At 34.8% G+C, this 25,828-nt stretch overlaps 3 protein-coding genes across 4 annotated transcripts in view; 2 read left to right on the top strand and 1 right to left on the bottom strand.

Annotated features, from left to right (window-relative positions):
- Positions 1 to 25,828, top strand: part of LOC136038830 (procathepsin L-like) — a 216,970-nt gene that overhangs the window by 16,372 nt on the left and 174,770 nt on the right. The window lies entirely within an intron of this gene.
- The window catches only part of LOC136038847 (torsin-1A-like), a 46,823-nt gene that overhangs the window by 18,650 nt on the left and 2,345 nt on the right, over positions 1 to 25,828 (bottom strand). Inside the window, exons 1-2 of one of the 2 annotated variants that reach the window (XM_065722280.1) lie at positions 3,132 to 3,702; positions 131 to 282 (exon numbers count right to left, since the gene is read on the bottom strand). In XM_065722280.1, coding sequence (XP_065578352.1) covers positions 131 to 282; positions 3,132 to 3,533 — 554 coding nt within the window. In that variant the 5' untranslated portion in view covers positions 3,534 to 3,702. Of the gene's footprint in view, positions 1 to 130; positions 283 to 3,131; positions 3,703 to 25,828 lie in introns of those variants that run through there. The other variant, XM_065722290.1, reaches the window with a different exon arrangement.
- Positions 18,958 to 25,828, top strand: part of LOC136038824 (low-density lipoprotein receptor class A domain-containing protein 3-like) — a 58,015-nt gene continuing 51,144 nt past the window's right edge. The window contains exon 1 of the mRNA XM_065722230.1: positions 18,958 to 19,209. Coding sequence (XP_065578302.1) covers positions 19,161 to 19,209 — 49 coding nt within the window. The 5' untranslated portion in view covers positions 18,958 to 19,160. The remainder of the gene's footprint in view (positions 19,210 to 25,828) is intronic.

Raw genomic sequence — 25,828 nt, 5'->3', positions numbered from 1 at the left:
GGGCCCTCATGGTCTAAATTTGACCCTGCTTTTCAAATATGTACTATAAATTAAGAATGACATCAAAAGGCCAGGAGCAAATTTATATCTAAAAGAGATGTTACAAATATCAAGCAAACTGAATAACTACCTATAATCAACTCCATCTATTTCCACATGATAATCCATAAAAGGTTTAATTGCATCTAGTAAGCCAGGGGGCATCTTGTCAACTTCATCAAAAATAAACATAGATCTATCACATCTTGAAACATTGCCTCGAATCCAGTCAATGAGGTGAATCTGAAAATAAGAGGAATATGCATATAGGATGTATGCAAAAGCGATTTTTTTTGTTGAAAATAAATATACTGGCACATGTGCCAAAATGATATTGGTTGATAAGCTCCTTTTCTTTTGTGACTAAGCCAAAATGGCATCCATTTGGGGTTAAGTAAGTCAATATTTTTCTCTTGCTTGCTCCTGCACAGCTGTACTGGGGCTTGCTCCTCAAGGGAAGCCATTCACTACATACAAGCTTAGATAAAAATAGAAATGTATGAAACTTCTGTTCACATATGCATTCAAAACCAGAGAAAAAATTTCTGTTTTTTCTAAATTGCTCATACTTCTAGTTTTTTCTGCATTGGGGTTCCTTAGGTCAGAGACTTAAGGATATAATTATCAAGGGGAATGAAAAATAACTTGGCTCATTTTTGGCTCCTCCCTTCCTCCACCTACTTTTTTCTTTGTATTGCATTAATGGTTTACATGGCTCAGGAATTTCTCTATAAAAACTAAAAAAAAGGAACCTTTCCAAATTGGTCTAAGTCTATCTTCCAAAGTCTAAGATATGCTATTATAGTTAGATATTCAGGCTGTGAACTAAGTTCAATCCTTGTTGAACTAGGTCAGTATTCAGTATGCAACATAAACAATCAAATATTCAGCTAGGAAGGTATATGTGCAAGATTCTTAGAAATATTAGGCTAGTATTTGTCTAATTGGATAATTATTTTGACTGAAAAGGTTTTCTGACTCTCTTCCAATTTGCTGCTTCTCTCTTTGGTAGTGGAGCTATATCTTCTGGTTGAACAAGCAAGGATCTGGGTAAATTTTGAAACTGGCAAGGGAAGTCACCCACAACTTTATCTGTCTCTAGCAAATCATCTTCACATGCAATTGGTTGTTCCTATTGAGTAGGAGGAGGTGCTATTGTGCAGTCTGCAGAGCTGGGAGAAAATCATTCTCTTGCCAGACTTCAATGTCAAAGGCAAAGATACCAGGCTCCAAAAACATACAGACAATGTTTGTGGGAGCAAATGCTTTTGAGAAGAATTCTCCAAGCAACTGTCTTATTTCTTATAGTGACTTATAGATAATTATTTATCTTAGGTGTAGCCTAAGATAAATAAAATACTTCATATTAGGCCTTCTGATAAATATCCAACTAGGTGGATAATGCTTTGTCTTAGTCCTTCTGATATATATTCAACTAGGCAGAAAAGTAAACTCTCAATATAATCAGATGGTAATATTCAACTAATTAGATAATTAATTTTCTTCAGCAAGGTATTGACCCATATCTTCCCACATTGCAACTCATGTTTTAAAAGAATTTAGGTAAAACTCTAGCTTAGTGACTTCTTGCTATCTCAGAAAGGGAAAAGGTTAGGAAAATGAAACTTTTGGGGATGGGTCTACAGGCTAAAGTGTATCCTGGGAAGGTATTTCAAAGTGCCCATTTCACTCTTTCTCCCTCTAGAGGGCCCTGAAATTAGCCTACATGACAGGTCTATACCTATTGAAATTTTGACAAAACAACATTTTACCTTAATTTTCAGTTATCAGTAGCTTTTTATCTGCCTTGAGTTCTGAAAATGCAATTTCTGTTAGTTGAGTAGAATTCTAAGCCTTATCAATGTTTTTTTTCAAAATTTAGAAAATGTATTTACATATCTTTAAAACCTTAGAAATTGGGATTGAGCCAAATTGTAAGCTGAAAACAATTTTGTTGTACTTCATTCAAGCAGAAGATCTATTTTGGAAGGTTTCACTTTTATAACACACATATTTTAAAAGTTAATCAAAGGCCAGGACACTCTAGAGGGGTCCCCCTCCCAAGGTAGTAGAGGTAAATACTTCAAAATAGCTTCCCAGGACATGCTTTAGCCTGTAGACCCATCCCTGAAAGTTTCATCTTTGTAACCTAACCCCTTTCCAAGATAGCAAGAAGTCAATAAACTAGAATTTTACCAGAATTTATTATCTGCCTAGCCAGACATAAGCTATTCTAGCTAACTCACCTGAATAAAGTTTCTAGCTAGCTAGTTGAATATTGTAAACAATTGCTAACACAACTAATTATCCTTACAGTTGAATAGTATCACTGTTTTGCTTTGGCAATTTTTTGTTTGCCTAGTTGGACATATATCAGAACAGTTAAAATAGAGTACTATCTATCTAGTTAGGTGTTTATCATATGCCTAAGAGAAATAATTATCTGGCTAAATGGATATTGTCACCAAATTGCTTAAAGAATTTACTTATCTACTGAGTTAGATATAACCTATGTCAGAAGTGGTAGGACAAAGTGTTATCTGCCTAGTTAGATCTTCATGCTATGCCTAAGAGAATAAAAAATCTGGCTAGTTGGATATTACCATTAGTTTTGAGAAGAATTAAAATTGTTTGGCTTGTTAAACATATAGGCTATCAGAAGAATTAAGATGAAGTATTATCCACCTAGTTAGACAGCAAGCTGGCTTCCATGCTTTATTATAGGCTATCTAGTTAGTGGACTAGACCTATTTTTCTTATAATTTTCAATTATTTCTCTAGTTGGCCAAGGTCTTGTTTACTTAAAAAGACTTTTCAATTAGGCTAGCTAACTAGTTGACTAATGTATACAAAATTTAAATTTGGTTGGATATTATTTTGAATACTACAAAATCGAAAATTTTTAGACATTATCTAGCCTAGTCTACTTGGTATATTCCCCAAAGAAGGGAGAGCTCTTCTTACTACCCTTACACTGCATCATTCTGTAGTAAAATAGAGGTGGCCCAAAACCCTATCTCCATTTTTCTAGAATGCTAAGGAAAAGTGGTCTTTCCTAAAAAGAAATCTTTTATTCTAGTTACAATACTTACTTTATATATGTCTACTTGATCCTCTTTAGGGAAATGTAGTGTAGAAAAAAATATATGAACATTTCTGTTCTTCATTCCTTCAACATATAAAGCATCTACAATTTGCTTTGCAACAAAATTTTTTCCATTTCCAGTCCATCCATGGAAACTCATCACAAGGGCTTTTCTTGGGTATTTATTCTTAGCATGTGAGAAAATCATTTTGCCAATTTTTCCTTGTGCAATATGTTGACCAAAAACATCATTCTTGAGCTTATTATGCAATAATAGTTCCTGAGAGTAAGTATCTGTTTGAACTTTACAACAATCAAATATGGTAAAGGAGCTTGACCAGCAGGGGATGTCAAAGCTTTTTACTGTATAAGTGAGAATTGGTATAATGAGCATAAATTCAAAATTCATGATGATGACAAGACTATTTGCAGGATAAGTTAAGATGTTGTAGAGGAAATAAGCTCGGCTTTCGCCCTTTGCGATGAGTTACGCCTAAGACTCGAGAAAAGAACATGAGCTAGGACTCAGGAGATCAACATTTGTCAAGCTTTTCTTTTTCTTCTTCTTTATATGACGAAGTCAGTGTTACCAAAAAATGAATAAACACACCAGGCCTTTGAGAAAAAATTAAATGAAAAAAACAAGTTTTTTGAACTGAAAGTAAGGAGCGACATTAAAACTTAAAACGAACAGAAATTACCCCGTATATAAAAGGGGCTGCTCCTTCTTCAACGCCTTGCTCCTTGCACTAAAGTTTGACTCTTTCTCTCAACTCTACTTTTTAAAACAGTAAAAACTTTAGCGTAAAGAGCAGGGCGTTGGAGAAGGAGCAGCCCCTTTCATATACGGGGTAATTTCTGTTCGTTTTAAGTTTTAATGTCGCTCCATACTTTCATTTAAAAAAACTTGTTTTTTTAATTTAATTTCTGAACGTTTTTTAGTTAATCCATGTTTTAATTTCGGCTCTCCGCAGATGAATAATTAAAGCGAAATTTGCATATTTATTTATTTGGCTAAATGGCTTTCCCATAGTTTTGATCGAATGATTTTGCGAAAAAAAGAGGGGAAGGAGGCCCAGTTGCTCTCCAATTTTTTAGGTACTTAAAAAGGCAACTAGAACTTTTAGTTTTTACGAACGTTTTCATCAGTAAAAGATATACGTAACTTACGAATTAGCTTACGTAACAAACTTCTATGTTCGTATGTTTTTATTACGTGTATGAGAAGGTTTGCCCACTCGTCAATACCTCGTCAATAACTCTTTGCATTAAAGCTTAAATTTTGTCCCCTGAATCACAAAGGCCGTAAAATATATAGTTGAAATTACTAAAAATCCTTTAGCGTAAAGAGTGAGGCATTAGGAGGAGGTGAACCCCTTATATGCGTAATATTTTCTGTTCGTTTTAAGTTTTGATGCTACTCCATACTTCCACGTTGTAAAAACCTTTTTCATATTTATTTTCTCATTGTTTTTTTTTTTAAATAATGCTAGAAAATGCTGCGCCCCCTTTATGGAAATCTTCTTCCCCCATGACAAATTCCTCCATGGAAAATTTCCCCCACATAGCCCCCTCTTCTCGACCCCCCCCCCCCATCCCAACCAAAAAATTACGCTGAAAACGTCTCTACATTTCCCAATAACCATTGATAGATGCCATTAATAATATATAAACACTGGTCAAAATTTGCAACTTGCAGCCCCTCCCACGGGGACTGTGGGGAAGTAAGTCACCCCAAAAGACATAGTTATAAGGTTTTTCAACTATGCTGAATAAAATGACTATCTCAGAATTTTGATCCGACTACTTTGGGGAAAAAATGAGCTTGGGAGGGGGCCTAGGTGCCCTCCGATTTTTTGGTCACTGAAAAAGGGCACTATAAATTTTCATTTCCGTTCGAATGAGCCCTCTCGCAAAATTCTAGGACCACTGGGACGATACGATCACCCCTGGGAAAAAGAATAAAACAAACAAATAAACACGCATCCGTGATTTGTCTTCTGGCAAAAAATACATAATTCCACATTTTTGTAGATAGGATCTTGGAACTTGTACATTAGGGTTCTCTGATACGCTGAATCTGATTGTGTGATTGTTATTAAGATTCTATGGTTTTTAGGGGGTGTTTCACTCTATTTTCTAAAATAGGGCAGATTTTCTAAGGCTCGTAACTTTTGCTGGGTAAGACTAAACTTGATGAAATTTATATATTTAAAATCAGCATTAATATACAATTCTTTTGATGTAACTATTGGTATCAAAATTCCATTTTTTAGAGTTTTGGTTACTATTTAGCCGGGTCGCTCCTTGCTACAGTTCGTTACCACGAACTGTTTGATTGACATTCACTGGGAATGGTTAGGAAATAAATAAAGTATTTCGTTACCACGAACTGTTTGACACGGCAGAGCCTTTGAAAACCAAGATTTCCGAAACAGTCAGAACCATAAGTGTTAAAATTTTGAATAATTTTCGGTGCTACAGTCATAAATATTTTTGCACCTGTTGTGGCTTGTGCCATGACACGCGCATGACCCTTTCAGTTGATTTAAGGCTCTTTTTTGCGTGTACCGGTCGGTTTAACCAATGACAGAATTGGTTCAACCAGTTTGAATGTTTGTCACCAAAATAGACTAAAACAAACTTGCTTGAAACCGGAAAAATTGTTTGCGATCAAAAGAAACATTCTCGCTTAAATATCGGTTGTTCTTAACCAAAATAGTTTTAAACTTTGAAATCTAGATTTGTACCCTTTTACATTGCTTGAAATTGTGAAGTTCTGACAAGGAAGAAGCTGAGGTTTTAGGCCTGTTTCTAATTGTACAGGCAAATGCGCCTTCAGTAGGCTAATTGTTTCAAAATTGGGTTATACAGTTTGTGTGGCCAGACGCTTAATTGTAAGATTTTATACTACACTTTTCAGTTGTCTATTTTTAGTCATTCTATTCAAGTTACCCTAAATATTTTTTATTATGATAGATTGTCTTAATTCTATGCTGCACTAGGAAAAATATTTTAATTGTACAGGATAGGAACATTTTAGTTGGATAATCTTTTAAAAGTCCTAAAAGGGCCAGGGAAGTGTTTATTCCGCTACGAAATCCTCACCTATCTTTAAACTACAAATCTACTGTCTTGTTTTTTATTCCCCCTTTACCCTAAATCTAGTTCCTGCTTGCCATTTAAAATTCATTTTTTGTGTTAGTAATTTTTTGTCAAAATTAGAGAGGGGTCACAGTTAAGTACTACAGAAGTCATTGTTAAATAACATGCGCTATATATATATATATATATATATATATATATATATATATATATATATATATATATATATATATATATAAGTTGTCTGTGTGTGTGTGTGTCGAGTGACGTCATGTTTGTCAACTGATGAAATTACATACCGGGACACCGGGACACAAATGACGACCGGGACACAGGGAATATAAATGACAACCGGGAACCTCAAAGAGAAATTAAAGACTGGGACACCCGGACACAAATCACGACCGGGACACAGGGAATATAAATGACGACCGGGACATAGGGACATAACTACAACGGGGACGCCGGGGGCACAGGCGGGATATATAAATGACGACCGGGACACAGGGATTGTTCGAATAGAAATTACAGACCAGGACACAAATGACGACCGGGACACCGGGACACAGGGAATATAAATGACGACCGGGACACTCAAAGAGAAATTACAAACTGGGATACCGGGACACAAATGACGACCGGGACACAGGGAATATAAATGACGACCGGGACACAGGGACACATCATTAGAATAATGAGGTATGGATCTGAATACGGATTGTTTTTCCCATGGACAATCATATGTTGCATGCTCAAGAGTCAGTAAGCCTGACAATCTATTTATATGCACAGACAATGGGACAGCGAAGAATGTTGTATATTCGCATGTTTTACGTAGTTAAAAACATATATATATATATATCTCTATTCACAGGTGGGACACAGGGACACAACTACAATGGCGCGTAACTAACATGGCGCGTAACGACTTACGCACGCGGGGGGGCTTGGGGGCGCGAAGCGCTCCACCAACTAGGTGTTGGGGTGGTGCGAAGCACCACCCCAACAACTAGTATATATATATATTATTTCAGGCAGATCATTGATCACGATGAGCAAACTTTTAGACCTGACCTAATACTTTTTTTTAATATAAAGAAGTGATAAAATCAATGTTGTTTCTGCTGGATTTTTTTTATTTTTACTTTGCAAAAATGAAAACAAAGATGACAGTGACCTCATAAACTTGATCCTCGAAAGAATAGACAAGTGATGTTTAGGATAATGCGTCTGTACTAATTTTTAATATAGAAAGGGGTAATAAGAGACTTAGGAAACTGAAAACCGTACTTTTAACACTCCAAAGCAGTATTAACCATTAGACACTACATGAAGATCGAAAACAATTTGATTGATTCCTTTTCACTCCATCCTCCTGTTTTTTTTAACATTATTCCATTGTATGTTACATCATATTATTGCTCCTCCCCCTATTCGTAAATAGCCAATACGCGGTTCATTTAAGCGGTTTTTATGGAACTTGTATTTACCAAGTGACATATAGCAATCGCAAATTCTGTCGGTCCCGGTTTTGATAGTTAGGCACTTCCAGATAAGCTAGGGCGATAAAATTTGGCGGGCGTATCAGGGACCAGACTAAATTAAATTAGAAATAGTCGTTTCCCCGATTCGACCATCTAGGGCGATGGTCGAATTTTTAACATACGAAAGGGTGATTGGATCTTAATAAAATTTGATATTTAACGTTCCACAAATAGTTGATGTGTTCTAGTGACGTGAAATTTTCCACTAGAGCAGGGAATGCTATAAATTCCACTTCCCGAAGTGCTACATTTCATATCTTTTCCAGAACTTAGAAAGTTACTCAATGGTCTGATTGATTTAAGACAAGTTACTATATTACGTTTCAATAAAGTCTGTTTAATTTTCTCTCCAAGAATTGGTATGTAAGGTTATAAAATATTTCCATTTGAAATTGTAGGGTCCAAAAACTTCGTTTTTATTATCTTCTTCATTCTTAATCTAACTTTTCTTTCTTACTTCATTAACTAATCCTACAGAATACCACTTGAGAAATAAAATATCCCTCAAATACAATAATTCACTATTAATATACTCCGGGTTTAAATTTTAAACATCCTATCAACCAGTGATATGACTGCTCCCTTTTTATCAAAATTTGGTGACATGAACGAAAATTCAAATATCTGTCATTTTGAGTTGGTTTTCTATAAGTTGAAAAAAGTGAGCCGTTATTGCTTTTAATTAACAAAATATTTAAGAAAAGGATAGCTTTTCTAGCTTTCTAGGTCTAGTTTAAATTTAATATTTTTGTCAAACCTGTTTAAATGGTCAAGAAACAAATTTAGGACTCCAGTCCGTTTTACGAAAAAACATTAAACATCATTCATGAGCCTACTGCAGAAACAAGGAGACAGATGAAAACACTAAATAGTGGACATTTCTATAGAATCCAAAAGAAAAAATAAGCCAGAATTGGACATAGAGGAGCAACCATTGGTAAATCGATGACACCTTGTTAAAATTCTCCATAAAACTGAAATAAAAAGAATACTGGTTGACCAACGAGACCGATTTCCATAATGACTTCTTTGTCCATGCTTGCCAAAGAAACATTTTGTATCAGATCAAAATATTTTGTAGTTCAAGTTCAATTTCATTTATTTATTAATCGCACATACATGTATATATATATATATATATATATATATATATATATATATATATATATATATATATATATATATATATATATATATATATATATATAACATAGGACCATGGGGAGACAAGCTCGAAAAACTAGGCCTAGACAAAGATAAAATAATAACACACTACAATACAAAGATAAACATGACGGCAAAGATACAATAACACAACAATAATATGAAAGTAGCAGCTAGCTCAGGATCATTCAATACTATTGAAGAAATTAAGAATGTAATATTATTAAATATAAACTAATACTGGAAGATAGCTGAGAGGCCCATAATCACCCAGAGCAACGAACCATACAAAAACTTTGCCTTACTAAAAAGATACTTAATTAAAAATAATCCTGAACTAAATGAAATTTAAGTTTCCTTTTTATTAAATGGATAGATAAAAATTTATCAATAAGAGCCTTGTGAGCATCCCAGCACCGAGCTATTGACACAAACGGAGCGAATTTAGATCTCTCAGTATTATACTTGTCAATGTAGATATCCTTTTTTTGTCGAGTGTTATAATCATGTAAATCTTGTGATTGGGAGAACAAATTTTGATGGAGGTAATATGGCGGTAATTTCTTAATGTCATAATTGATTTTGAAAAGAATTGCTCCAAAAGCAAATTGTTGAGAGACTGGAAGTATATCTAGATAAGTATATAAAGATGCAGTAGAAGACTTATTTGGAAGTTCAATAGGTGATGGAATAAAAAGTTTAAGGATTCTTAGGGCTTTATTTTGTAAAATCTGTGTTGGTTTAATATGGCTTTTAAATGTAGATAAATATACTAGAGAACAATAATTAATATTAGTCTGAATCAGAGCAAAATAAATACTTCGTAAAGCAGAGTAGGACAAACAAAGCTTTAACCTTCGCATTAAACCAACATATCTTGAAATCTTTAATCGTAGATTTTGAATGTGTGTTTTAAAAGATAAGCTTTCGTCAATCACAAGTCCAAGGTACTTTGTCATTTTCACCCGAGATATTGATAATAGATACTTTGAAGAAGTAACTCGGGTAATACGAGGGCAGATATTTGACTTTCTTCCGTAAATTATGAAATTTGTTTTTGATACATTCAAAGCAATAAAATTTGAAGAACACCAATCAAGAACATTAGAAAATGCAGTATTCAGTTTTGTCTCCAACTCCTTGTCATTCTTTTCAGAAATTGAAACTGCCGTATCATCAGCAAAATGTGTGTTGAGACACGGGGATGTAAAAGCGCGGTGAAAATCATTTATATAAATTAAAAAAAGGAGAGGACCTAGGACAGAGCCCTGAGGTACCCCAACCTTCGAAGACTGATGTGCAGGTGAAGAGAGGAAATTGCCTCCATCTAATCGTTGCTTTCTCTTATCAAGATAAGATTTAACTAGATCCAACGCCGGTCACGCACACCACAATTATCCAATTTACTAAAAAGAATACAATGGGATATTGTATCGAATGCTTTTTTAAAATCTAAATATATTGTTGCGGGAATTTCACCTCTATCTAAGCATTCATGAATATATTGGATGAGAGCAACGATAGCATGTTCAGTGTTGTGTCCAGACCGGAAACCAAACTGGAAATTTGTGAAGAAATTAGACGATTTAAGAAAGTCATAAAACCTCTTATAAATTGCCTTCTCAAGTATTTTAGAAAATGCTGACAAAATAGAAATAGGGTGGTAATTTGATGGATTTTCAGGAGAGTCACCTTTGTGAAGCGGAACTATCCGCATTTCTTTAAAAGCAGATGGGAAAACTCCAGTTTTAAATGAAAGATTAATTATATGCTGTAATGGTAATATTATTGCAGACAGTATTTCTTTAATAATTTTAGAACTAGACCCGTCAATTCCCGCTGAATTACCTGGATTTAGATCACACACTATTTTTGTTATTTCAGAATGAGAAATAGGCCCGAGAAAAATTGAATTACTTTGAGGAGATGGAAGGTATGAAGAAAAGTGTTTATTACTACGTGAATCAAACTGGTTCATTACTGAAGAAACAATTTTCTCTCCTATTTTAGCAAAATAAGTATTCAAAATATCAGCCACTTTCTCCGATTTATTAGTAGTCGAACCATCTTCTAAACTAATAACTTCAGGAAAATTAGACTTACTTTCTTTTTTTATAAAATAATTAATTAAAGACCACGTTTTGCGAGGAGAATTTTGAGCTTCTTCGAAAGACTTTTTATAATACAATTGTTTCGACAAACGTATCATTGTGGTTAATTTATTTTTGAAAATTCAAAAATTTTTAATATTATAATCAGTTGGATTCTTTAATTGCTTTTTAAATAACTGATTTTTTTTCTTAACTGATATCAAAATTCCAGACGTTATCCATGGCCTTATAGGAAATTTTTCTCTGCAAATTTTAATCGTAACAAATGGGCAACTAGAATCAAGGCAGCAATTGAAATTTCTTAGAAAATTATCAGTTGCCATATCTGCATCCTCCGTGGATATTACCTTCTGCCAATCCAATAGTCCAAGGCTTTCATTCAGGTGCTTTAATGTTATTTTATTTATTAACCGTCCTTGACGTTCCTTACTTACCTGTGGTATTTTATAAGTAAAAGCTAAATCTGAAACCAGCAGGAAATGATCCGATATATCACTTAAAACAGCAAAATTTGCTTGAATAGGTAAAGATGTAAAAATATTATCAATGAGAGAAGCAGAACTCTTGAAGAGAAGAGAAGAAAATTCTTGTAGGTATCAGGCAAGTAGGAAGCAGACACGCAGAAAAGCAAGAAGACAATAACTCAACAGAAGATTCATTTGAAGCTTCTAGAAGGTCAATATTGAAATCTCCGGAAAGGATTACATCTTTATTTTGAAAATGGGGTTGATGCAAAAAATCATGGAGTTTAGAGAGGAAAGATTTGACTGGAGAAGAAGGCGGTCGGTATACTACGCAAAAAAAACATTTTTTTTCAAGACTAATTTCAGTCACCATTACTTCAAAAAGCATTTCCTCATGAGAACCTTCCAGTCCAGAACCTTCCTCCTGTGCCTCCAGAGGCGTCCAAGAAAAGTCTCCACTCATCTCTGAAACTTGCGGCTGTGACGATATCTTCCTTCCCCGGCGTATTGAGGCGTGAAGATTATACAGGTCGTTGTTGTAGGTACGAAGGAGTGTATTTTTGGGTCTTCCTCTGCGGCATATACCTTCAAGTAACCAGAAAAATGTAGATTTGAGGATTCTGGAATCATCCATGCACAGCAGGTATCCGAGTTGATCCATGTGCGCCTTCGCATGGTCTCAGTGAGGGACGGTTAAACTGTGATATTTCTAATGTGCTCGTTCGTTACCTTTTGGGTCCAGTGTATGCCGAAAAGTCTACGTAGGCACATTTTTTCAAAAGACTGAATTCTCCTCTCTTGTTCTTGGATGAGATGCCATGTTTTAGATGCATAGAGCAGGACGGGAAGGACGTTTCTGTTGAACTGGCAGATCTTAAGCCGGAGAGAGAAAGTACTCGACCTCCAAACTTTTTTGAGCCTGTTGAAGATGCTGCTAGCCCGTCCAGCTCGGGCGATGACTTCTTTGGCTGTGGATCTCGCGTTCTCAATGGTGCTGCCAATATATTTGAAATGAGCCACTTGTTCTTCCTCGTTTTCATTACATTTGATGTTCATAGGGGAATCACTAGTTGCCATGCCTTTGGTTTTACTGGTGTTGATATTGAGTCCAAAATCTTCTGCTTTTTGTTGAACGCTCGTAAGTAGCGCTTGAAGCCTTGATTTGCAGGTTTAGAGGAGGGCAATAACGTCAGCAAAATCTAGGTCGCTCAGCAGGCAATCATTTAGGCGTAGCCCAGTTAAGTCGACGCTCCTCGACGCGAAGTCGATGACGACTCGAACAGTAGCGGAGACAGCATGCATCCTTGTTTCATCCTGGAGAAGATGGGACATTTACTTGAATTTCCCTCTGTTTTCTTCACACAATAGGTTGTATCTTCCTACATCGCCATGATGAGATTTACTATGATGTCTTGGATACCATAGCGGCGAAGGAGTTTCCAGTGCGACTAGGGGTCTAATGAGTCAGACGGCTTTTCGAAGTCTACGAAGATCATGTAGAGTTTATTGCGCCCTTCGCAGCTCTCCTCCATCAGCATTCGCAGGGGGAATATCAGGTCTCTGCAACAGCGGTTTGGGAGGAAGCCATGCTGTTCATCACGCAGGTATTCATCTAGGTAACGTTGTATTTGGACAGAATAATGTAGGACAAAAGTTTGCCAGGAATCGAGAGCAGGCTGATGCCTTGTCAGTTGTTACAGAGTGTGGCATTGCCCTTCTTGAAGAGCTTCACCGACGTACTGTGGCGCCATTCTGAGGGTAATTTTGCTATTGTCCAAATGGTTCCGAAGAAGTCTTTCCAGTAGGTGACGCATGTGTCCCAGGAGCATTTCAGCATCTCTGCCAAGATATAGTTGTCTTCTGGTGATCTACCGTTTCTCAGCTTTTCGACTGCCTTCAGAATTTCGTCTTCAATCAGGGCCTGAGTGTTAATGTCTAGCAAGATCTGCGGGTCTCTGGGGATGGATATTGGTTCGTCTGAGGGTGGTCTCTTCAGGATTTTGTCGAAGTATTTGGCCCACACTTCCTTCTTTTCTTCGGGAGCAGTAACCAGTATGCCGTTTTCGTCCTTCACCGGACCATCGCTGACTCTCTTCTTCCTGATAATCTTGTTGGTTATCTTGTACAAAGACCTGCTGTCTCCATTCTTAGCAGCTTCTTTAGTTTTCGTGGCCTTTGCTTCGTAGAAGGGGTGTTTGTCTCGGCGTGCGCTGTTTTTGACAGATTTGTCAATACGTCTGTAGTTCTCAGTCTTGTAGATCTGATTTGCGTCATGAGAGGCGAGGATCAGAAGTTTTGTGACTCTCCTCTCCTCTATGTTCTGCCAAGTACGGTCCAATAGCCACTGGTCCTTCGGTTTCTTGGGGTGCCCAAGGGTCTTGCTTGGTGACTCAATGCAGATGTCCTTAATCTGGTCCCATATCATCTCGTGGTCGTCTTGGTCACTGATATACAGTGCTTCGAACTTATTGCTAAGTTTGGTGGCGAACTCATGCCTCGCCATTTGGTCTAGGTGCTTGTCAGAATCAAGTTGTGGTTCTGAATTGGGTATCTTTTTCTCATTCCTCTTCAGCCTCAAGGAGAATCTAGTTACTAGCAGGCTGTGGTCTGATCCAAAGTTGGCACTTCTATATGCTCTCAAATCTGGTATACTAGAGCAAAACTTCCAGCTGATTAAACAGTGGTCGATCTGGTTTCTAACTGCACCACAAGGGGAGGTCCATGAATACTTGTGGACGTCTCTATGGGGAAAAAGGCTGCCTCCTATCATCAGATCATTAGCCATTGCAAAGTTGGTCAGCATCGTTCCATTCTCGTTACGCACACCCATGCCGTGCCTACCGAGTGCTTGTGGGTAGTAGGACTATCGTTGCCAATGATGGCGTTTAAGTCGCCAAGAGCGCAAATGATGTCATTTTTCAGAATGTTATTGACCTTTATGTTATGTAATGTTAATGTTATTCACCTTTAGAGTGTGGTAAAATTCTTTTTTGGTCTCGACTTCTGCGACGTCAGTGGGGGCGTAGCAGCCTACTACATAAATTTTTGTTTTGTGTTCCAGTGAAACGCGCTACGAGAATTCTTGACGATAATGGAGTAAATATTTTAAACGTGCTCAAAGAAACAGGCATATTCTTTCCTGCCATTAAGGAAAGTGAACTCGTTCTAATATCCATTCCACCCACCACCGCTACCATAGAGAGGTCGTTTTGTATACTCCATAGGGTAAAGACCTGGCTTCGAGGTACAATGTTGGAGAATAGACTGTCACATAATCACAATAAAATAGTTTATATCACAGAAGAACACTTTCTTTTGTTTTCATCTAAACTAGGACCTGATAGGATTTTCCTTTAAGAGAGAATTGTCCTGAAAAAGGGACTTTTTATAATGATTAAATTACTGATAAGCGAGTATCAGAAGCTAAAAACAGCTGAAATTGCGTTTCAAGTCAATAATGAATTTGTGACATAAATTAAAAGACTATTACAAATTAAAATCATTGAGAATGAGAGAAACAATCAGAAATATTAACAAAGAGAGTGTAAAATAAAATTGGTTACAAAATATAGGTTGAAACTTAAAAGACACACAAAATATTGGAGCCAAAGAAGTACCAAAAACAAGCAGACAAGAAAAATGGCAATAAAAAAAGGAGGAACCATTATGTCGACCCAATTTGTTTCCAGGCTGTTTGAAAAAAATTAGCCTTATAATTAACGCTTGAAAACGTAATTGTTTAGTATTTAATGCCAAACTTCAAAGCAGTGACTTGAGTTGTGGTTCTTTGAGATCCAGTGTTGCGTAGACTTAGGATAAGTGTTTGCTTTTTTGTATCAGTTATCTGTTCTGGTGCGTTTTTACATGTTAAGAATAAACGTAAAGCAGTTCAAGCTGAAATTATCTTAAATCGTGGCCGTTATTTTCTTATACCCTTGGCTAGACTTTGTTCAACATATTTTAACTATATCATTCTTTTTATGCCAGTGTATTCCCGATTTTAATGCTCGTGATGTAAGGATATTAAAGCATTGTATTTCAGTTACTAATTATTGAAATTATTAAAGTGTTTAGTGCAACCGATACATCATCATAGATAGGTATTAAATAAAAAGAACAAGTTTTTTAAATGAAAGTAAGGAGCGACATTAAAACTTAATTACTCCGTATATGAAAGGGGCTTTTCCTTCTCAACGCCCCGCTCTTTACGCTAAAGTTTGACTCTTTCTCTTAACTCTACATTTTAAAACAGTAAAAAACTTTAGCTTAAAGAGCGGGGCATTGAGAAGGAAAAGCCCCCTTCATATACGGAGTAATTACTGTTCGTTTTAGGTTTTAATGTCGCTCCTTACTTTCATTTAAAAAACTTCTTTTTTTATTTAATTTCTGAACGTTTTTGAATCAATACATGTTTTGATTTTGGTTCTCCGCAGAGGAATAATTAAAACGAAATTTATAAATTTGTTTTTTTTTGGCTAAATGGCTTTCTCATAATTTTGATCGAATGGTTTTGAGAAAAAAAGAGCGGGGGAGGAAGCCTAGTTGCCCTCCGATTTTCGGTTAATTAAAAAGGCAACTAGAACTTTTAATTTTTTACGAATCTTTTTATAAGTAAAAGATAAACGTAACCTATAAATTAGCTTACGTAAAGAACTTTTGTATTCTCATGTTTTTATTACATATATGAGGGGGTTCACCCCCTCTTCAGTACCTCGCTCTTTACACTAAAGCTTAAATTTTGTCCAAATTCATTAAGAATGACCCCTGAATCACAAAAGCCGCAGAATAAATAGTTGAAATTACTAAAAATATTTTAGCGTAAAGAGCAAGGTATTAGGAGGAGGTGAGCCCCTCATATGGGTAATAATTTATGTTCGTTTTAAGCTTTAATGCTGCTGCTTACTTCCAGCTGAAAAAACTATTTCATATTTATCCATCAAAAGTTACGAGCCTGAGAAAATTTGCCTTATTTAAGAAAATAGGGGGAAACACCCCCTAAAAGTAGTAAAATCTTAACAAAAATGACACCATCAGATTCAGCGTATCAGAGAACCCTACTGTAGAAGTTTCAAGCTCCTATCTACAAAAATGTGGAATTTTGTATTTTTTGCCAGAAGACAAATCACGGGTGCGTGTTTATTTGTTTGTTTGTTTTTTGGGTTTATTTTTGTTTGTTTTTTTCCCAGGGGTCATCGTATCGACCAAGTGGTCCTAGAATGTCGCAAGAGGGCTCATTCTAACGGAAGTGAAAAGTTCTAGTGCCCTTTTTAAGTGACCAAAAAAATTGGAGGGCATCTAGGCCCTCTCCCACGGTCATTTTTTCCCAAAGTCAACGGATCAAAATTTTCAGATAGCCATTTTGTTCAGCATAGTCGAAAACCATAATAACTATGTCTTTGGGGATGACTTACTCCCCCACAATCCCTGGGGGAGGGGCTGCAAGTTACAAACCTTGACCAGTGTTTACATATAGTAATGGTTATTGGGAAGTGTACAGACGTTTTCAGGGGGATTTCATTTTGTTTGGGGGCGGGGTTGAGGGGAGGGGGCTATGTTGGAGGATCTTTCCTTGGAGGAATCCGTCATGGGGGAAGAAAAATTCAATGAAAAGGGCGCAGGATTTTTGAGCATTTCTATAAGAAAACAATGAAAAATAAACATGAAAACGTTTTTTCAAATGAAAGAAAGGAGTAGCATTGAAACTTAAAACGAACAGAGATTATTACGCATATGAGGGGTTCTAAAAATACTTTAGCATAAAGAGCGAGGTATTTAGAAGGAGATATATACCTTGCTCTTTATGCTAAAGTATTTTTAGTAATTTCAACTATTTATTCTACGGCCTTTCTGATTCAGGGGTCATTCTTAAAGAATTGGGACAAAACTTACGATTTAGTGTAAAGAGCGAGGTCTTAACGAGGGTACAAACCCCCTCGTATACATAATAAAAATATAAGACTATGAAAGTTTGTTACGTAAGTTAATTCTTAAAGTTACGTATAATTTTTACTAATAAAAACGTTCGTTAAAAATTAAAAGTTCTAGTTGCCTTTTTAAGTAACCGAAAAATTGGAGGGCAACTAGGCCTCCTTCTCCACCCCTTATTTCTCAAAATCGTCTGATCAAAACTAAGAGAAAAGCATTTAGCCTAAAAAGAATTAATATACAAATTTCATTTTAATAATTTATATGCGGAGAGCCAAAACCAAACATGCATTAATTCAAAGACGTTCAGAAATTAAATGAAAAAAAAACTAATTTTTTTAGCTGAAAGTAAGGAGCGATATTAAAACTTAAAACGAACAGAAATTACTCCGTATATGAAATGGGTTGTCCCCTCCGCAATCCCTCGCTCTTTACGCTAAAGTCTGACTCTTTGTCACAATTCTACTTTTTAAAACAATTAAAAACTTTAACGTAAAGAGCGAGGGATTTCGGGGGGGGACAACCCATTTCATATACGGAGTAATTTCTTTTCGTTTTAAGTTTTAATGTTGCTCCTTACTTTCAGCTAAAAAAATTAGTTTTTTTTTATTTAATTTGAAGTAGCGTCGAGGGTTTACATAATAAAAAAAAAACATTTTTTTTTTGTGCTTTCGAAGAACAAAGTTGAATGCATCATATGCATTCAACTTTTATGATGCATCACAGTTTATGCATCATAAGGCCTGTTTTTCTCATCAAAATAGTAATATCGTACATATCATGATGAGTCAAAGAACAGGCTTTATGTTGCATAGACTGTAAGGCAAACAGTGGTGTTTCTTTTAGTTTAAATTTCACCCTTTACTTCCAGAGGAAGAACTTTTCTCAGCATATTGACTATAGAAGTTGTTTAAAGTTGACCTTTACTGCGAGCAGTCGTAAAATGACCAAAGTTTATTAACGTAAAAGTTGTGTTGAATACAGGAAACAACCGTAATAGGGAATCAACAAAGACCAAACAAAAGAATATTAAATTCATTTTCGATTCGATGACAACGGTCGTTAAGAGTTACAAATGTTTTGATGTGTCCTCTATACAAACCATAATAATAAGAAAAGTAAAAACAACAGAATTTGTAATTTGGCCTATTTGAAATCTTCAGCTTTTGTTTGAGCCCGATTTTTCACTTACGTCAACCGAAGCATATGCGAAACTTATATTTAGCCTTGTTTTCAGGCCACCAACATTCAACATGGGGTTTGACACATGTTTTGCGGAAAATCGTTTTGAGTGTCGTGTTCAACACGGCAATTTTGAAAAGCCCTTATCGAATATGCATGGAACCCGTAAGATTAAGACCCCTTAGTTTTTCTGGGTCAAACACGGACAACCTGGAAGCGTTTTTGTCGAATCCGCTCAAAACAAGCTTCTAACCTGGTGCCTGAAAACATAACTCTTGTTAGTTCATGGCGGCTAAAATCTGAAGGAGAAACGATGGAGCTAAAAAATGTATTGGCAATAAGAGTATTATTTGAAAACAGATGTCATGTGCACTCAAGAATCTGTTGGACTGTTTGATGCGTGAGCTGTCTATTTAAAGCTGGTGATATTTCAGTTCACCTAAGGATAGAAGTGGAACTAAAGTTCTGGGTTCCTAAGGTTCAATCAGCGCGTTCAGTTATATCTCAACTTTAAATATTCAGAATTCATGTTTGACTAGCCATGTTCCTGTGCACTTGCATGACGTTTGCTGTTTTCCAGAATATCTTTGGTAGGCTGCCCAAAACTAGATGCAAAACATATGAATTTCTCCTAAATTTACCTTGGGTAAATGTATGGTGTTAGACCATATCCAGACTAAAATAAACATGCTAATAGAAAGCAATTAGTAGCTTATGGCATGTCATTAGAGGTAAATTTGTAGTTCAAAACACATTTAGTCAGGACATAAGTGAACAACCTATGTCATTTGACATCTTTTTATGCTCTTTTGTGATTCAATTAGCCTATTGTGATACAATTTTAGTTTAGCTATTTTTGCTACCTTGGAAAGGGGCTAGGTTAGATAAATGAAACTTATAGGGATGGATATGTATGCTGAAGTATGTCTGGGAAGGTATTTTGAAGTAGGATACCTACCTCCACTCCTTTTCCCTCTAGAGGACAGTGACCTTGGATGACCTTTAAAAATCTTTGTTTTTAAAAGTGAAAACATTCAGAATATATATTTTGCTTAAATGAAGTACAACAAAACTGTTTTCAGCTTCACAACTTTGTTCAACCCCAGTTTATGAAGTTTTAAGTATCTGTAAATACATTTCCTTAATTTAGAAGAAAGCAGCTGATATAGCTTAAGATTCTAGGCTACTCAAATAACAGGAATTGAATTTCAGAAATAAAACCAAATAAAAAGAAAGTGATAACAAAAAATTTAGGTAAAATTTTGCTTTGTTAAAATTTCAATAGGTAGCCTATAGACCTGTCAAGCAGGCAAATTTCTAAGACTTAGAAATCAGAAGAGGGTTTACATAGAAGCTTGGCAATACCTTCCCATAGTATGTTTTTGGACATAGATTCATTACTGAAAGTTTAATTTTCTAGCCTAGCCCCTTTCCAAGATGGCAAAAAGTAGTCAAAGTAGAATTTTACCATGATTGCTTCTTGGGGAAATTACATTTTGAGCCCTGGAAGGGCTAATAGGGTTCAAAATAGCCTATAGCATCCAAAATGTAAAAGAATATTTCCAAAAGAACTGGCTAAGGAGAAAAATTGTCATTTATAGCTTATTCAAGAATTGTAATTAGGTCAAGAATTGTGTTAATAATGAACTTTTCTCTGTCTTTAAGGTGGTCAGCTGATGCTGAAGCTCCCAATTTAATAATTCACAAATGACCTTCACAATTTTGCTAGTAAAGTATTCTGTTTTCATCATATTTTATTGTCACCAAACTTAACTTCTCAAGCATGTTTTATATAATAGACAAGTACCAGTAATTATTATTTTCCTTAGTATTAATAGTATTATGTTAGACCATTAAAAAAAAAAATGCTAGAATTTTTTAAAAGAACTAGAAAACCCTCAAAATAATGTGAGTTTGGCTGTGATATCATTTTTGAGGAGCTTCAGGCTCTTTTTGACCCTTCTGTCCTTCAAAATTTACTATGACTGGAAGACTAAAATCTGGAATGTTGTCATGTTACAACACCTGGCAGCAGGGTAGCAAAAAGTACTAATTTTTTAAGACATTTATTTTCAAGAATACTGTTTCAAAAACAGTCACAGAGCATTTTAGTGAATATGGAGTTCCACAAAACAGTTTCAGTTCTTGATAAGAGATAAGGTCACACTATATTGCCCACACGTAATCCATGATCTGCCTTTCTTCCAAACTTCAAGGCTACAGTGTTGTTCTTGTCCATTGGCAGAGTTTGGATATTTATTTATGGTATCATAGTATATGCTCTAATTAACCCAGACTGTAGAGATTGTCCATGATTATGGCACTGCAATAATGTCCTCATTCTCACCCCCTACCCTTGGATGACCTTGTACCCAGGGGGTTTCTGGAAGAAATTGGGCTTCAGTTAGTTTGTTTTGAGATGCAAACAAAGGTACTGGTTTTATCTTTGGGCCTCAAGACTTTTCAAATTTACAACATTCAAGCCAAGCATTCCAAACTATCATATCAATAACATGGGAAAATGCCTCTACACTTTATTGTCCATAAAGAAATGAGCTGATCAATTTTATTAGCACCCCTTATATGTGTGAATTGTCATGAGCTTTATCTTCTGACCTTGGCACAAAAATGTGTGTCTTTTTTCTTTGTCCTATTCTGCCACTTCCTTGGGATCCCCAGTTCCAAGAAAGTTCAAAACAACTGTGACAGTTCTGTTGTCACACCAACAAACAAGAGACTTTTTCTTCAAGCAGTTGAGCATCTATAATTCAATTACTTTGCATGGTAACAATTGTAAGGGATCCAGCAGGGCTTAGGGTGTCAATTAAGCTAAGTGATAAGAAAAAGTTTGTCAAAATAATCCCAGAATTTCATTGTCTTTGGGATATGCCTCAGAAGATGAAGAATCATGGGTCCACGAAGACCTCCCTCTTGTTTCTTGTCAATTGGTATAGAGGCTCCTTGATTTATTTTGAAGTTGAACATGAATCCCTGAGAGTTATGTTCCATGAGAGTGTGGATCATGATTCCATGATCCACACAGTTATACATTCTTGAGCCCCAAGACTCATGTCTTGGGCTAATGGAGAGCTTAGGTATCACTGAGCTTTCCTTGGAAGTGAGCACACTGACTTTTTGATGGGTCAAAGTCAGCAGTTAGTCATCATCACTTTCAGTTTCATCGAAAATCCTGATAAAACTCAGCTTCCATAGTTGATAGAACTAGCTGTCACATCCATGTTAGACCAGTCAGTAATAGTGTAACTTGGGTCCTGTTTATCACTGTCATCTGGTAGATCACTAAGATCAGAATCATCTCCAATACTGAAAAAGACTTCAAATGCTTTGTTGGAGTTGAGCTTCCATTAATTGTGTGGACACAATGAACACTGAGGCTCTGGCAGCTCACCCATCTGTAAAATTAGCTAAATAAAACTATCTATGAAAGAGGGAGAAAAGGAGAGCTCATAGCTGTGTTTAAACCTGCAGCCCCTACCAAACCCAGGAGAATAATATTAATTATTACATTACTCTCCTGATTTAAGAAATCTGGCCTCCAATCTGAGGTTGTCAGTTGACTTTGAAAAATTCCTGTTGGGTTTCCATGACAAATAAGAAAAAAATTTCAGCAACTTCATTTAGATCTGATTAAACAAAATCGACTTATGTCATTTTTATTTGATTTACTCAAAGACAAATATTGATTCTTCTTTACTAGAATTACCTATCTTTTACCTCACACCAGACATCTATGAACACATAAAACATATTTGTGCTTGTTTAATTATTGGCTTCACAAGCTAATGCATAGTTTTGGTTTCAACCCAAAATATCTTTTCCCTATTCCCTCATAGAAAGGTGTTCCTGTAAGAAATTCTCTCTGGAGAATTAATCTTGTGGAAAACTCCCCCATGGAGAGTGTCTACTATGAAAAGTCCAATCACCAGTGGAAAGATACTCTGGACAATTCCAACCTGGTAAATATTTCCCCCAGATAATTCCACTTAATATCTCTACATGCAAAATTGAGTTGGCATAGAGAAAGTAAGACAAATAGAAACAATTTTGTACAGAAATCTTGGAAAATTTCTACAGTGTAAATTTTCCCTTGCAAAGTTCAGCCCCCCCAGGGGCTTCCTCCCCATGGAAAATTATTCCCACAGGAAATTGTCCCAGAAGAAAATTCTTCCCCCTACCTGAAAAATTGTCAGTATACTTCCCAATAAGAAATACTATAGATAGACAATGAGCAAATTTTCTGACTTACAAACCTTTCAAGGGTTGTGGGGGGTTAATTTATCCTCAAAGACATAGTTACTGGGCTTTTCAACAATGCTGAACAAAATGGCTGAATCAGAATTTTGATTTGATGACTTAGGAAAAAATTGGTGGGAGGGGGTGGGCAGTTGCCCTCCAATTTTATGGTCACTTGAAAAGGGCACTTGAACTTTTAATTTCTGTTTAAATGAGCCCTTTTGTGGTATTCTAGGACTATTCGTTTGATGTGATCACCCATTAAAAAAAAACACATCTGTGCTTCTGGCATAAAATAAAAAACTCCATATTTCTGCAAATGGAAGCTTGAAACTTCTACATCAGAGTTCTAGAATACACTGAATCTAATGGGGTAATTAAAAGTTCAAACATAATCTAAAATAATTCCTGCAAAACAAAATATTGTTCTAACAAGATACAACAACACTTTGCACAATTCTAAAATAGTTCTAACAGAATGAAAAATAGTTAGTGCAGAACACGAAATACTTGCTTAAAAATCACAAATTCTAACAACATACCAAATACTTCTTATTGAGTATAAAAAGTTCAACATAATCCAAAATAATTCCGACAAAACAGAAATAATCCTTACAAAGAGAAATAATTCTTACAAACAGAAATAATTCTCAAAAAATAAAAAAAAATACTATGCACAATTACAAAATACAAAAACCCTGCACAATTCTAGAATAGTTCTAACAGAATGAAAAATATTTAGTGCAGAACATAAAATACTTACTGCAAAACACACAAATTGTAACAGCACCCAAATGCTTCTTATAGAATACAAAAAAAGTTCAAACATACTCTAAAATAATTTCTACAAAACAAAAATGATTCTTACAAAACATATAAAAATGGTCTGAACAATTCTAAAATAATTCTAACTGAATGGAAAATAATTGGTGCAGAACACAAAACACTCACAAAAAAAACACAAAAATTCTAACAACTTCCCAAATACATCTTATACAATACAAAAAGTTCAGACATAATTCAAAGTAATCCCTACAAAACAAGAATAATTCTTTAAAAATAAAAAAGCACTTCACAAAACTCGAAAATTGACCTAACAGAATTGAATATAGTTGGTGCAGAACACAATATACTTGCTACAAAACACAAAAATTCTAACAACATCCCAATTACTTCTTATAGAATACAAAAGTTCAAATATAATCCAAAATAATTCCTACAAAACAGAAATAATTCTTACAAAATAAAAAAAAATGCTTTGCATAATTCAAAAATTATTCCAACAGCATGAAAAATTGTTGGTGCAGAACACAAAATACTTACTACAAAACCCAAAAATTCTAACAACATCCCAAATACTTCTTATAGAATACAAAAAGTTCAAATAAAATCCAAAATAATTCCTACAAAATAGAAATAATTCTCACAAAATACAAAAATACTTTTTAGAATCCTAAAATAGTTCTAACAGAATGAAAAATTGTTCATGGAGAACACAAAATACTTGCTATAAAACACAAAAATTCTAACAAAATCCCAAATGCTTTTTATAGAATACAAAAAGTTCAAACATCATCCAAACTAATTCCTACAAAACAGACATAATTTTCAAACAGACAAAAAACAGACATAATTACAGAATGAAAACTAGTTGGTACAGAACACAAAATATTTGCAAAAAAAAGCAGAAAAATTCTAACAAAATCCCTTTTACTTCTTATAGAATATAAAAAGTTCAAACACAATCCAAAATAATTCTTACAAAACAAAAAAATATTTTTACAAAATACAAAAATACTTTGCACAATTCTAAAATAGTTTTCTAACAAAATGAAAAATAGTTGGTGCAGCACACAATACACTTGCTACAAAGCACTAAAATTCTAACAACAACCCAAAAACTTCTTATAGAAATTAAAAAGTTCAAACATAATTCGAAATAATTCCTAAAAAATAGAAATAATTCTCACAAACTACAAAAATATTTTGCATAGTTTTAAAATAGTTCTAACAGAATGAAAAATAATTGGTGCAGAGCATAAAATACTTGCTAGAAAACACAAACTTCCTACAACAGCCCAAATACTTCATATAGAATGCAAAAAGTTCAAACATAATCCAAAATTATTCCTAGAAAACAGAAATAATTCTTAGAAAATACAAATATACTTTGCACAATTCTAAGAGAATGAAAAATAGTTGGTGGAGAACAATAAGTGCTTGCTGAAAACATACAAATTCTAACAACATACCAAATACTTCTTATAGAGCATAAAAAGTTAAAACATTATCCAAAATGATTCATACAAAAAAATACTTACAAACAGAAATAATCATTACTATATAAAAAACACTCTGCACAATTACAAAAATATTTTGCACAGTTACAAAATACAAAGACACTGAACAATTGTAAAATAGTTTTAACAGAAAGGAAAATATTTTGTGCTGAACACCAAATACTTGCTGCAAAACACACGAATTCTACAAACATTCCAAATACTTCTTGTAGAATACAAAATACTTCTTATAAGAAGTATTTGGGATGTTGTTAAAATTGTTGTGTTTCTGTAGCAAGTATTTTGTTTTCTGCACCAACTATTTTTCATTCTGTTAGAATTATTTTAGAATTGTCCAAAGCGTTGCTGCATTTTGTAAGATTTATTTCTCCTTTGTAGGAATGATTTTGGATTGTGTTTGAACTTTTTTTTTTATTGTAATGGAAGTAACTGGGATTTAAAATTTTTGTGTAAAAAGAGAGCATAAAAAGTTAAAACATTATCCAAAATGATTCATACAAAAAAATACTTACAAACAGAAATAATCATTACAAAATAAAAAACGCTCTGCACAATTACAAAAATATTTTGCACAGTTACAAAATACAAAGACACTGAACAATTCTAAAATAGTTTTAACAGAAAGGAAAATATTTTGTGCTGAACACCAAATACT

The sequence above is a fragment of the Artemia franciscana genome, chromosome 2, assembly GCF_032884065.1.
Source record: "Artemia franciscana chromosome 2, ASM3288406v1, whole genome shotgun sequence".
In the NCBI taxonomy this organism is placed as follows: Eukaryota; Metazoa; Arthropoda; class Branchiopoda; order Anostraca; family Artemiidae; genus Artemia; species Artemia franciscana.
The sequence above is the reverse complement of the archived record's forward strand: the minus strand, read 5'-3'. Positions and strand labels throughout refer to the sequence as shown.